Raw genomic sequence first — 13463 nt, 5'->3', positions numbered from 1 at the left:
CATCCTCATTTTTATGGTGGGCCTCCTGACTCTTCCCAGACAGGTGATGTTGAGGGAGATAAAGATCCAGCAAGTCCGATTTCAGACTGCCAATCCTTTTGTTTTCAGCCCGATGAGCCGCCAGAGAAGTCTCTCATAGAGAACATAGGAGCACTCTTCTGTCTGGAACAGTCAGGAGACATAGCTGTGCCGAATGATCGGCTGCACCATCGCTTGGACAACAGCTATCTATTAGATATGGGGCCCCTAAGTTCTAAACAGAGGTTTCTACCCCCAGCTCAGCGTACTTGATAAGTAATAGATCTGTTACCATGAACCTAAAGCCCCCGTGACACTAAGCGAGATCGCTAGCGAGATCACTGCTGAGTCACAAGTTTTGTGGCGCAACAGCGACCTCAGTAGCGATCTCGCTACGTTTGACACTTAGCAGCGACCAGGCCCCTGCTGTGAGATCGCTGGTCGTGTCAGAATGGTGTGGACATTTCTTTGATCGTTGAGGCCCCGCTGGGTAGCATGCATCGCTGTGTTTGACACCTTACCAACGACCTTGTTGACGACTCAGACACAGAAACACATAAGCGTGCATCGTTACACAGATCGTTATGGGTCGCCACATCGTTGCTGTGTCGTTGGGAAGATCTGACTGTTTGACATCTCACCAGCGACCACATAGCGACGCAGCAACGATCCCTGACAGGTGGTATCGTTGTCGCGATCACTGTAGCGTCGCTTAGTGTGAAGGGGCCTTTAGTATCTGTCACTTATTGAGATCAAACATGGGGTCACAGTGATAATGCTCTCTCACCACAAACCATCTCTCATCAATCAACCCATGGATAATATAAAAATAGGAACAGTTTTTTTTAACACATCCAATTGTGAAACTTACTTTTATTCCAAGATCTATTGATTAAAATGTACTCTGTTTGTGGGACAACCCCTTTAAATAGCAAAAACCTGCAGAAAGATTCCCTTTAAGGTCTATAGATTTAGAATGGGATGTCATAAAAGGTCCTGTAGATGTAATGTATAGGTGTCGCAATACGTTTGCCCATATAGTGTAAGTTGAGTCATTCTGGAAATATATGGCATTATTTATAATAGACTGATCCAGAGTTACAATTATAATTCAGAGCTGCATTTATAGTTCTGTGCTCTAATGTCCCAGCTTTAACAGCTCTATCAAGATATACATATAACATATGTACAGTACAGACCAAAAGTTTGGACACACCTTCTCATTTAAAGATTTTTCTGTATTTTCATGACTATGAAAATTGTACATTCACACTGAAGGCATCAAAACTATGAATTAACACATGTGGAATTGTATACTTAACAAAAAAGTGTGAAACTACTGAAAATATGTCTTATATTCTAGGTTCTTCAAAGTAGCCACCTTTTGCTTTGATGACTGCTTTGCACACTCTTGGCATTCTCTTGATGAGCTTCAAGAGGTAGTCACCGGAAATGGTTTTCACTTCACAGGTGTGCCCTGTCAGGTTTAATAAGTGGGATTTCTTGCCTTATAAATGGGGTTGGGACCATCAGTTGTGTTGTGCAGAAGTCAGGTGGATACACAGCTGATAGTCCTACTGAATAGACTGTCAGAATTTGTATTATGGCAAGAAAAAAAGCAGCTAAGTAAAGAAAAACGAGTGGCCATCATTACTTTAAGAAATGAAGGTCAGTCAGTCTGAAAAATTGGGCAAACTTTGAAAGTGTCCCCAAGTGCAGTTGCAAAAACCATCAAGCGCTACAAAGAAACTGGCTCACATGAGGACCACCCCAGGAAAGGAAGACCAAGAGTCACCTCTGCTTCTGAGGATAAGTTTATCCGAGTCACCAGCCTCAGAAATCGCAGGTTAACAGCAGCTCAGATTAGAGACCAGGTCAATGCCACACAGAGTTCTAGCAGTAGACATATCTCTTCAACAACTGTTAAGAGGAGACTTTGTGCAGCAGGCCTTCATGGTAAAATAGCTGCTAGGAAACCACTGCTAAGGACAGACAACAAGTAGAAGAGACTTGTTTGGGCTAAAGTACACAAGGAATGGACATTACACCAGTGGAAATCTGTTCTTTGCTCTGATGAGTCCAAATTTGAGATCTTTGGTTCCAACCAGCGTGTCTTTGTGCGACGCAGAAAAGGTAAACGGATGGACACTACATGCCTGGTTCTCACCGTGAAGCATGGAGGAGGTGTGGGGGTGCTTTGCTGGTGACACTGTTGGGGATTTATTTAAAATTAAAGGCATACTGAACCAGCATGGCGACCACAGCATCTTGCAGAGGCATGCTATTCCATCCTGTCTCCGTTTAGTTGGACCATCATTTATTTTTCAACAGGACAATGACCCCAAACACACCTCCAGGCTGTGTAAGGGCTATTTGACCAAGAAGGAGAGTGATGGGGTGCTACGCCAGATAACCTGGCCTCCACAGTCACCAGACCTGAACCCAATCGAGATGGTTTGGGGTGAGTTGGACCGCAGAGTGAAGGCAAAAGGGCCAACAAGTGCTAAGCATCTCTGGGAACTCCTTCAAGATTGTTGGAAGACCATTTCCGGTGACTACCTCTTGAAGCTCATCAAGAGAATGCCAAGAGTGTGCAAAGCAGTCATCAAAGCAAAAGGTGGCTACTTTGAAGAACCTAGAATATAAGACATATTTTCAGTTGTTTCACACTTTTTTGTTAAGTATATAATTCCACATGTGTTAATTCATAGTTTTGATGCCTTCAGTGAAAATGTACAATTTTCATAGTCATGAAAATACAGAAAAATCTTTAAATGAGAAGGTGTGTCCAAACTTTTGGTCTGTACTGTAGATTTGTAATGAGTAACAATCCTAATCATGGCGTCATGCCCATAGTAACCAGTAGCTCATGTCACATTCACACACTTACTTTAGGAGAGCTAACTGAACGCCTCATGGAGTATGCAGTTGGTTCTGAATAGTTTTCATCCCGTGACATGTTTTCAAACCGGGCACTGGGGGACCGCACAGGAGAGTAGACCCTTGGACGAGTACTGTAAGCCCCCTGACTAGGAGACCGTGGAACAGAACGTGAGCGAGGCTGCAGGGAAAGGCGTCTGAGAGATCCACAGGCAGCATCTACCTCCTGATAATACAAGGCTGGGCGAGGGCCCCATAACTCAGCTGGGCGTCCATAAACACCAGGCTCCTTCCAGTCCCGAGCCTGATAAGGTACTCCATTGCGAAGAACCTGATGTTTGTCTTCCAAAGCCCATTGTGGGAAAGCTGACATAGAGCAAATGCTGTCTGGTCGAGATCCTGCAGGGGTGTAATACTGATAACCATCGGGATACTGGGACCCGTACTGTGGATAGTAATCAGGCATGTGGTGTGATCCTGGAAAATATCTGCTGGGGCTGTGATGAAATAAAGCGGACAATCAATTCATACGGTATTATAATGCTCTATTTAGGTACATGTACATAAACGGAGATACAATATATAAAGATAAAGTACAGGAATAATGATTTGCTGGGCTCTGGAGATTAATTCCTTTACTGGTGCAGAATGTATTACCCTGACATAAGAACACAGCACATCTTCTCTAATGTGCCAATATTATTCAATCTAGTCTTTAGCACACCCTATATGTTGCTGCAGACCTACCTTTGCATGTCTTCTGTAGGAGCTGCTGCCCTACGCAGGTTGACCCACTGCTGTAGTTGTGACATTGAGTTTTGTCTCTGTGCAATTTTCTCTGGGTGGGTGCGCGGCATGTTCATCCTTCGTTGCCCATTACCCTCTGGAAAAGCAGTACTGGCTGGACGCCCTGGAGAAGTAACAAAACCCCAACCATTGGGTTGTGGAGGGCGTTCTCCTTCTGGGAAATGTCTGGGAGGCTCCAAGTCAGGAAGCCTTTCAGAAGGAGTCCCCATCCCGTTTACTTTTGTTAGAGGCTCCTTTCTGCACTCGGACCTCCTTTCTAGCTTTTCAGAACCTCTGCCATCTCCTTCGCCACGGCTTCTGGTTTCTGGATCGCGGTCCCTCACAGGAGGAATGTTTTCACTGTCTTGCCTCTCCAATCTACAAAACATGTATATAAATATTTGCATTCAAGGTTTACAAACAGCATTTATTTAGTTGCTTTTAGAATCTATTTGAATAGAATGCAACATTCTCAAGCAATCATTTTGGGTTCACAGAGCTCCATATTGCAGGACAGGGACTCATTCCTCAGGGATATATTGGTATTTTTTTGTTCACATAATTTGTAACTTCACTGCTGTTCACAAATATGTGCAAATTAAACAACATTGGGATATATTATTATAAAAATGACACTATTAGAATATACAAACAATTGCCTTGCATAATCATACACATAAAGTCAGAAAGATATTACATAGCGATAACCTGGCTACAATGGAGCAAATAATTTTCTATGTATGCAGAACACTGCGTAGCATACACATCTACATTCCAGAGCTAAACTGTAGGAGCTAGACTCTAGCTGCTAGAGGGTCATGTGTGCAAGCTGTGGGTTTCAGGGGATCTTTGGCACCATCTGCAAGAGGTAAAATTATGGATGCAAACTTTTTTGGTAAAATACTTATTTTGCATGGAGACTGGCACAGAACTGATTGGGACACTGAACAGCATATTCATAAAGGGACATTATCTATCCACCCACCACATATCTATCTATCTATAAATCCCATACTGTATGTATGTATGTATGTATGTATGTATGTATCCAGCCATCTATCCATCTACCCCATATCTATCTAGCCATACCATACCTATTTATCCATTCATCTATACTCCCCATATCTATCTATCTAATATAAGTATATCCATCTATACTCCCCATATCTATCTATCTAATATAAGTATATCCATCTATATCCCCCATATCTACCTATCTAATATAAGTCTATCCATCTATACACCCCATATCTATCTATACATCCATCTAATATACATCTATCCACCCCATAGTTATCCATCTATCCATCCACACTGGAAAAAATTACAAGGGACAAGGGTTAGGCAGGGTAGGCACCTGCCTAGGGCGCTATCTCTTGCCTACCCGAGGGGGGCGCACTTTAAAAAAAAAATAGCTGAATACCTACGGCTGCTCGGCACCTTTCTCCGGCTGCAGACATTCAGCACAGTGGCGGCCGCAAATACACTGGGGCTGTGCATATGGGGGAATAAAATGAGGGTCTGTGCATATGGGGATGGAATAAAATGAGGAGCTGTGCATGTGGGGAGGAATAAAATGAGGGGCGGTGCAGATGGGGAGGAATAAACTGAGGGATTGTGCAAGTGGGGGAAATTGAGAAATACAATGAAGGGCTGTGCAGATGGGGGGAATAAAATGAGGGGCTGTGCAGATGGGGGTAAATAAAATGAGCGGCGGTGCAGATGGGGAGGAATAAACTGAGAGACTGTGCAGGTGGGGGAAACTGGGAAATAAAATGAAAGGCTGTGCAAATGGGAGGGAATAAAATGAGGGGCTGTGCAGATGGGGGTAAATAAAATGAGGGGCTGTGCAGATGGAGAGGGAATAAAATGAGGAGCTGTGCATGTGGAGAGGAATAAAATGAGGGGCGGTGTAGACGGGGAGGAATAAACTGAGGGACTGTGCAGGTGGGGGGAATTGGGAAATAAAATGAAGGGCTGTGAAAATGGGGGGGGGGATAAAATGAGGGGCTGTGCAGATGGGGGTAAATAAAATGAAGCGCTGTGCAGATGGGGGGATAAAATGAGTGGCTATGCAGAGGGAGGGATAAAATGAGGGTCTGTGCAGAGAGCATGAAATGAGAATGAGTGTGGGGGTGGGTCATGAGATGAGGGGCTGTGCGGGGGGGGCCATGAAATGAGAAGCTGTGCAGGGGAACAGCAAAGTATACAAAGAGCTGTGGTGGCCGTACTGTATATGGGACTGTGGAGGACATTATACTGGGGCCTGTGGTGACCATACTGGACAGGGGGCAGCGTGGTGGGCATAGTGTGAATAGGGGGCACAGAATGGATATGGAGAGGGGACAGCGTGAAATGGAGGCACAATATGGAGAGGGGTTAGCATGCCATGGGGACAGTGTGGAGATATAGAAAGTGTAATGGAAAATTATAGAGAGGACAGCTATAGAATAGGCTGTGGTTCATAAGGGCGGATGGCATGGCGGTTATATAGCTGATAATGGTACACAATGTGGAGGTCATATACTATAGGAGACTTATTTAGGGCATAGTATGGACAGATATTTGTATGCAGAGGGCATTTTAATAACACTCTTATTTTTAAGGGCCCCGTGTGGGGATGTGCTGCAAAAGACCGGAGAAGAGGGAGGTCTGCAGAGACGAGATGTGGATGTGAAAAGCCATCATGGCATCTAGACAAGATGGAGATGTAAAGAAAGAAACAACTCCAGAGAAGATGTCATCTATAAGGTACATGGATGTGAATGTTTGTTTGTGATACTGACTAATTCTCATCAGTACTGTGGCTCCTGTATCGTCCGCAGTCTGATGATGGCTGTTAACCCCTTCGCAACCCTGGGATTTTCTGTTTTTGCATTTTCGTTTTTTGCTCCCCTTGTTCCCAGAGCCATAGCGTTTTTATTTTTTGGTCAATATGGCCGTGTGAGGGCTTATTTTTTGCTGGACGAGTTGTACTTTTGAACGACATTACTGGTTTTACCATATAGTGTACGGGAAAACGGGAAAAAAATTCCAAGTGCGGTGAAATTGCAAAAAAAGTGCAATACCACAGATGGTTTTTTTTTTCTTTTTTTTTAATCTCGTTCACTGAATGCTAAAACTAACCTGCCATTATTATTCTACAGGTCATTACGAGTTTGTAGACACCAAACATGTATAGGTTCTTTTTTATTTAAGTGGTGAAAGAAAAATTCCAAAGTTTGCTAAAAAAAATGGCGCCATTTTCCAGAACCCGTAGCGTCTCCATTTTTCAGGATCTTGGGCCGGATGAGGGCTTATTTTTTGTGCGCCGAGCTGAAGTTTTTATTGATACCATTTTGGGGTAGATCCGATGTTTTGATTGCCCGTTATTGCATTTTATTGCAATGTTGGGCGACCAGAAAACGTAATTCTGGCGTTTCGATTTTTTTTCTCGTTATGCCGTTTACCGATCAGATTAATTTTTTTTATATCGATAGATCTGGCGATTCTGAACGCAGCGATACCAAATATGTGTATGTGTTTTTTTTTTTTATTATTCTATCTTGAATGGGGCGTGATTTAAACTTATATTTTTTTAAAAAACTTTTTTTTTTTCACTTTTTTCTTGCTTCTATAGTCTCCATAGGAGTCTAGAACCAGCAACTGTCCGATCGCCTCTGCTACATAGAGGTGATGAGCAGATCACCTCTATGTAGTAGAGATGCTCCTGTGCTATGAGCGCCGACCACTAGGTGGCGCTCATAGCGAGCAGTACATTACAACCACTGGAGTCTGCTGCAGACCCAAGGTTGTCATGCCCACCCATCAGTGACCTGCGATCACGTGACGGGGTCACCGATGGGCGGGGTAATTGACGCGCTTCCGGCGCGGCGATGTTAAATGCCGCTGTCAGAAATTGACAGCGGCATTTAACATGTTAACAGCCGCGAGTGGATCACGATTCCACCCGCAGCTGTTGTAGGCACATGTCGGCTGTTATAATCAGCTGACATGTGGCCGGTTCAGTGCGGGCTCAGCGCCGGAGCCCTCACTGAACCGGGGGTTACAGCCTGGTGCGTACTAATACGTCCCAGGCTGTAAAGGGGTTAATAACAACTCCCAGTGCCTCCTTACCATTGTTAAGGACATACTGGGAGTTGTAGGTTCATGCAATACAACTGTCTATGGGACTAACTTGATATTACAATTGCTCGTTGTACTAAGCTTGGTTCTTATATTCAAGTATTTTTTTCCCTGGTCATGTACTTATGGTGGTTCTGGTGACATTTTCATGTACTGATGGTGGTTCGGGTGACGTAGTCATGTGCTGTTGGTGGGTCTGTTGATGTATTCATATACTGGTGGTGGATCTAGTGATGTAGTCATGTACGGATGGTGGATCTAGTGATGCATTTATGTACTAATGGTGGTCCTGATGATGTATTCATGTACTGATGGTGGTTCTGGTGACATTTATTTACTGATGATGTTTTTGGTGCCATATTCATGTAATATTGATGGCGCTGGTGCTCTAATTATATACTGATGGTGATGTTGGCTTCGTATTCATATACTGATGATGGTTCTGGTGATGAATATTTCACCAGAATCATTGTCACTACATGAATACAACACCAGAACAACCATCACTACATGAATATGTCACCAGAACATGTCACCAGAACCCCCATCTTTACATGAATACATCACCAGAACCACCATCAGTTATGTGCAAGCTGTATTTGTCGCACAACAAACGCAAAAACCATCAGACGTATAGTGAAAGTCTGTTTATTTTCCATTAGGGTATTTACCAAATACTGGACACCTTAACTTAACCAAACAGCCCCGATTATAGTTATGCTTTATTGGTTTCCATAGCTATCCTTGGGTTCAACATTTAGAATATAGGACATCAGGGATGAATATCGCTATTTTTTACTCTATATTGTGTAAAATAGTCTGCAAAAAATTATTGATTTTGTATCCAACTTTGAAATTGCACTCCCTGTTAAGTCACATCCCTAAAGTACACCACTTTTTTTTGCCAACTTTTTGTGAAAAAGGTAACAATTGTAGTGAAAGTGGTCATCAGAGTTTGCTATCTAACCCATCGGAGGGGCAGGAGGGAGGTGCATTAGTTGTCCTGTTACCTTAGTCTCTGACCCATTCCTTTGCTTTGTGGTGGGGGGCCCACCATTGGTTTCATCTGCATAGGGCACCAAAATACTTTTACCCCGAGTGTGGGTTCAAGCCTTTAGTTTTTAATCCCAATCCAGCATAAATCAAAGGACAAAGAGAGGCAACACTCCAGACTAACTTTAGTGAACAAAATGGATTTTATTTGCCCATGTAAGTTGCGACTTTTCAGTCCAGTGTGTACAGGTCTTTCTGAGTTTAGCTTTATGCAAGGTGGAGGATGTCCTCCTTTTATTTAATTACACAATTTTAATCATTTTTCTGTTCTGTTACCCAAGCTCAATAAATTTCAAAAGAAAGAAAACCCACAGCCGTTTACATAATACTAATGTTCTCGTAATTCATTGTACCTGCAGAGTTTACAATTTTTTTAGCCAGAGTTTCTGACTTCATCTGAGAAGCAAAACATGTCAAAATGTTTTAAACCAGGACAGTTTTTGTAAAAGTGTGCACATTCAATTATATTTTGATACAACAGAATCAACTTTAGCATGAAATATCATTCAATTCCTTATGCTGAAAATCTCATTCTTTAGTTCTTTAGTATGGAAGCTACAATAGGACATTTTTAGATGTTTGCCAAATCTTTCCTTGTTCTCAGGTTTACACTTATTTTGCTTAGTATCTAGATAAAGTTTTTAGCAAACTGGAAAAAAGTGAGCAGATATTTTCATTCTGTACACAAGGGTACATCAGGTATATACATAAAAGAAGCTTATTTATCAAGCTAACCACTACACAATTCTGGTGTAATATGCACCTAAAACTCTTTCACCACTTGCACCATATGTACTATGTATTTTAGACTTTTTGTGCTCTATCCAACAAGCGCGCATGGCTTTGCTGAAAGGGGCGTGGTTAATAGGAAAAATGGGGTGTAAAGTATATTACAATTCGACAGATGTATCAAACTGCATAATTCCATTTGATAACTCTTGCGCATTTTAAAGGGAGTACGTCAGTGAGATCAACCACCCAAACTGCATATATGACCATTCAGGTCTTTGAAATGTAAATCCATCAACACTTTTATATCTTCTATCTGTTGCTGCATTTTCAGAGCATTTATGGAACCACATCCAGCACCAGCCTCTTTAGCTTGATTGTAAGCTCACTATCTCATGTCTTTCCCAGCTGCCTGACGTCACACAGACAGTGCGCTATGAATCAAGCAAGAGAAGCTGGTGTTAGGTGGGAAAACAACCTTGGGAGTCAGTGGCTCCTAAAGTGCTATGTAAGAGTACTTATTATCTCATTTGCATATGAATAAAAATATTAGTTACTTGGGAGTGCAGCAACAGATATAAGATGTAAAGGTGTTGATTGATTTACATTAGAACGACCTGCATGCCAGTGTATGCAGTTTGGGAGGTTGATCACACTGACAGCTTCCCTTTAAGTCTGTCTAGTCTAGACAGTATTGATAATGATGTCTCAATGTATGCAATTCATTTACTAACCTAGGAGTGGGAGGGTTTTGCACTTGTGATGCCTCTCCCATTGCTCGTATCCAAGCCTCCTGTTCTTCTTTGCTTTCTGCACTAAAGTAGTAAGTGCGAATGCCAGCGTGTTCCGCCTGTCGAGACATTTGGGCTTCATTATGGAGAGAATCATCCCCAACCCAGCACACAGTTACCTGTAGGAAAAGATACAAAAGCAAATATGACAGGAGCAAATAATGGATAGACATCAGTAGTTGCACATGCAAAGACAGGAACAAGTAAGAATCCCAAGACCTGAGAACCCACATATTTCTTAAGACTACCACACAAACTTGTATTTATGTCTTGTGTCTTCTAGTTTGTGTCATTCTCTGTCTATTTAATATTTCATTATTATACCATTATATTATTATTGAACAAGAACAATACACAAAAGGTTTTCCAGTCTGATTAAGTTTATACACTGAAAAATGAAAAGTTTTGCAACTTTCTATTAAACTTTGTGTTTCACTCTCACCATTTTCAAGATCTAAGCTTGCTGACAGTGAATGGTAGCATTCTTGCGTACAAATAGAAGATGAAAACTCATACAAACCTAATACCCATCACAGCCTATAAATGCAGCAGTGTCCAGCCCTCAACCAGATCCACTGTGTTTTCATACAGTGAAATACTGTTACAAACAACAGTTACGAAAGCTGTATTAGGCCAGGATTGGTTTTTAGTCTGCAAGAGTACACACTAATGTTTCCACTCACTGAAAATAATGAGGAATGGAAAGGCAAAGTGTATTAGAAAGATGCATAAGTGTGTACTATAGCATGATTAAGCTTTGTCATCAGGGTGATTTTTCCACATAGTATTATTGGGAGGAACACCAATGCAGTTTTTGATGGAGTTTTTTACGCTAAAGACAAAAATGAATCCAGAAAGAAGCATAAGTGTATGTTCACACTACATAGTTCACTCAAAAGAAATGGTGGAAAAAGGCTAACAAAACTATTAAAAGGATGGTCCTATTAATTTGTATGGAAAAGGATTAGCTGCTCATATGTTCAGGCTTTTGAAAGTGTTTTCAACTTTTAAAGGGGTTTTCCCATAAACAAAAGTTCATTTTAATCAATTGATCTTGGTATAATGATCACTTGCAAAATTGGATGTGTTTAAATAAAATGTTCCTGTGCTGAGATAATCTTATAAATGTGCCCCTGCTGTGTACTGTGTAATGGCTGTGTCTGACCGTACAGGAACATGGTCGGATATACCACAGCTCCTGGGCAGGGGAGAAAACGCAAAAGAGTATACAGACATTTCAGCATGGGGTCACAGCTGATTCTTTCTTTGAAGTAAAAAATAGTTTAAAAACAGGCAGAGAAATGTTTTACCTCACAAAAAGAATCAGCTGTGATCCCCATATTGTTCTGTCTGTATACTCTTTTGCTTCCTCCCCTGCCCAGGAGCTGTGGTATGATCAGACCATGTTCCTGCACGGTCAGACACGGCCATTACACAGTACACAGCAGGGACACATTTATAACATTATCTCAGCACAGGAACATTTTATTTAAACACATCCAATTGTGGAAATTATTATTTCAAAATCTATTGATTAAAATGAACTTTTGTTTGTGGGAAAACCATTTAATAAAGGTATTTTCAAGTTCTCTCTTGAGCAGCACACAGCTTTCTAGTATCTAGCTGGGTAGGCTCTCCTCCTTGAGTGACAACTGTTGAATAGTAGAACCATAAAGCTCAGCACAACTTCTGCTGTAATACATTCAGCCATCAGTGGTTTGTTCTGAGTTTACACTATTATCAATTTATTTACACACAGAGATACCAGGGCATCAGGACAGGGAAAGCTGAGGGGCTGGTGATTTATAACTGCATTTCTTCAGAAGCTGGGGGTAGTGAAGTAGGTGAGCAGCTAATTGCTGTATAGAAATCAATGGACTGGAGAGAGCTGACTGGCATGTTAAGAGTTACCACTACCCTGGAATGTAGCTACAGCACACACTTTCTTGGTCCATGGAAACAAGCGGTACACTATAAAAGATAAAAGCTCTCATTGCAAGAGAATGACAGAGGATAGAAAAAGCAAGTCAATTCCAAACTTGCTTATTTTCATAATGTCTAACTAATGAAAGCAATTTAAGAACTTGAGACTACCCCTTTAAGGCTTTCAACAACACAAAGCATTTAAAAGAAGTAACATGTCATTTTTCTGGCATTTTCTGCTAAAAAAAGACAATCAATACTTTATAACAGAAGGCAATGGCAAGACTAAAAATATACCTGGAAGAGGCCCGGTACTCATTTTGATTTTTTTGTCTGCGTTTTTGCTTCATAATTTAAAGAGTAACTGTTGCTTTTATTTTTATTTCATAAATAAATAGTACACATGACTTAAGAAGAAACTCTGAAATATACAGTACAGACCAAAAGTTTGGACACACCTAATCATTTAAAGATTTTTCTGTATTTTCATGACTTTGAAAATTGTACATTCACACTGAAGGCATCAAAACTATGAATTAACACATGTGGAATTATATACTTAACAAAAAAGTGTGAAACAACTGAAAATATGTCTTATATTCTAGGTTCTTCAAAGTAGCCACCTTTTGCTTTGATGACTGCTTTGCACACTCTTGGCATTCTCTTGATGAGCTTCAAGAGGTAGTCACCGAAAATGATCTTCCAACAATCTTGAAGGAGTTCCCAGAGATGCTTAGCACTTGTTGGCCCTTTTGCCTTCACTCTGCGGTGCAGCTCACCCCAAACCATCTCGATTGGGTTCAGGTCTGGTGACTGTGGAGGCCAGGTCATCTGGCGTAGCACCCCATCACTCTCCTTCTTGGTCAAATAGCCCTTACACAGCCTGGAGGTGTGTTTGGGGTCATTGTCCTGTTGAAAAATAAATGATGGTCCAACTAAACGCAAACCGGATGGAATAGCATGCTGCTGCAAGATGCTGCGATTTCTGAGGCTGGTGAATCGGATAAACTTATCCTCAGAAGCAGAGGTGACTCTTGGTCTTCCTTTCCTAGGGCGGTCCTCATGTGAGCCAGTTTCTTTGTAGCGCTTGATGGTTTTTGCAACTGCACTTGGGGATACATTCAAAGTTTGCCCAATTTTTCGAACTGACTGACCTTC

General features: G+C 41.6%; 1 protein-coding gene across 17 annotated transcripts in view; it reads right to left on the bottom strand.

The window, feature by feature from the left end:
• PLEKHA6 (pleckstrin homology domain containing A6) overlaps positions 1-13463 on the bottom strand; it is a 207422-nt gene that overhangs the window by 32479 nt on the left and 161480 nt on the right. For 15 of the 17 annotated variants that reach the window (XM_073667040.1, XM_073667039.1, XM_073667042.1 and 12 more), the window contains 3 exons: positions 10326-10501; positions 3646-4062; positions 2909-3395 (listed from right to left, as the gene is read on the bottom strand). In XM_073667040.1, coding sequence (XP_073523141.1) covers positions 2909-3395; positions 3646-4062; positions 10326-10501 — 1080 coding nt within the window. The remainder of the gene's footprint in view (positions 1-2908; positions 3396-3645; positions 4063-10325; positions 10502-13463) is intronic. The other 2 variants (XM_073667046.1, XM_073667055.1) reach the window with 1 other exon arrangement.

This window comes from Phyllobates terribilis, unplaced genomic scaffold (genome assembly GCF_046119375.1).
Source record: "Phyllobates terribilis strain yellow unplaced genomic scaffold, ASM4611937v1 Scaffold_2__4_contigs__length_985480577, whole genome shotgun sequence".
In the NCBI taxonomy this organism is placed as follows: domain Eukaryota; kingdom Metazoa; phylum Chordata; class Amphibia; order Anura; family Dendrobatidae; genus Phyllobates; species Phyllobates terribilis.
This window is presented reverse-complemented; position numbering and strand designations above follow the sequence as displayed.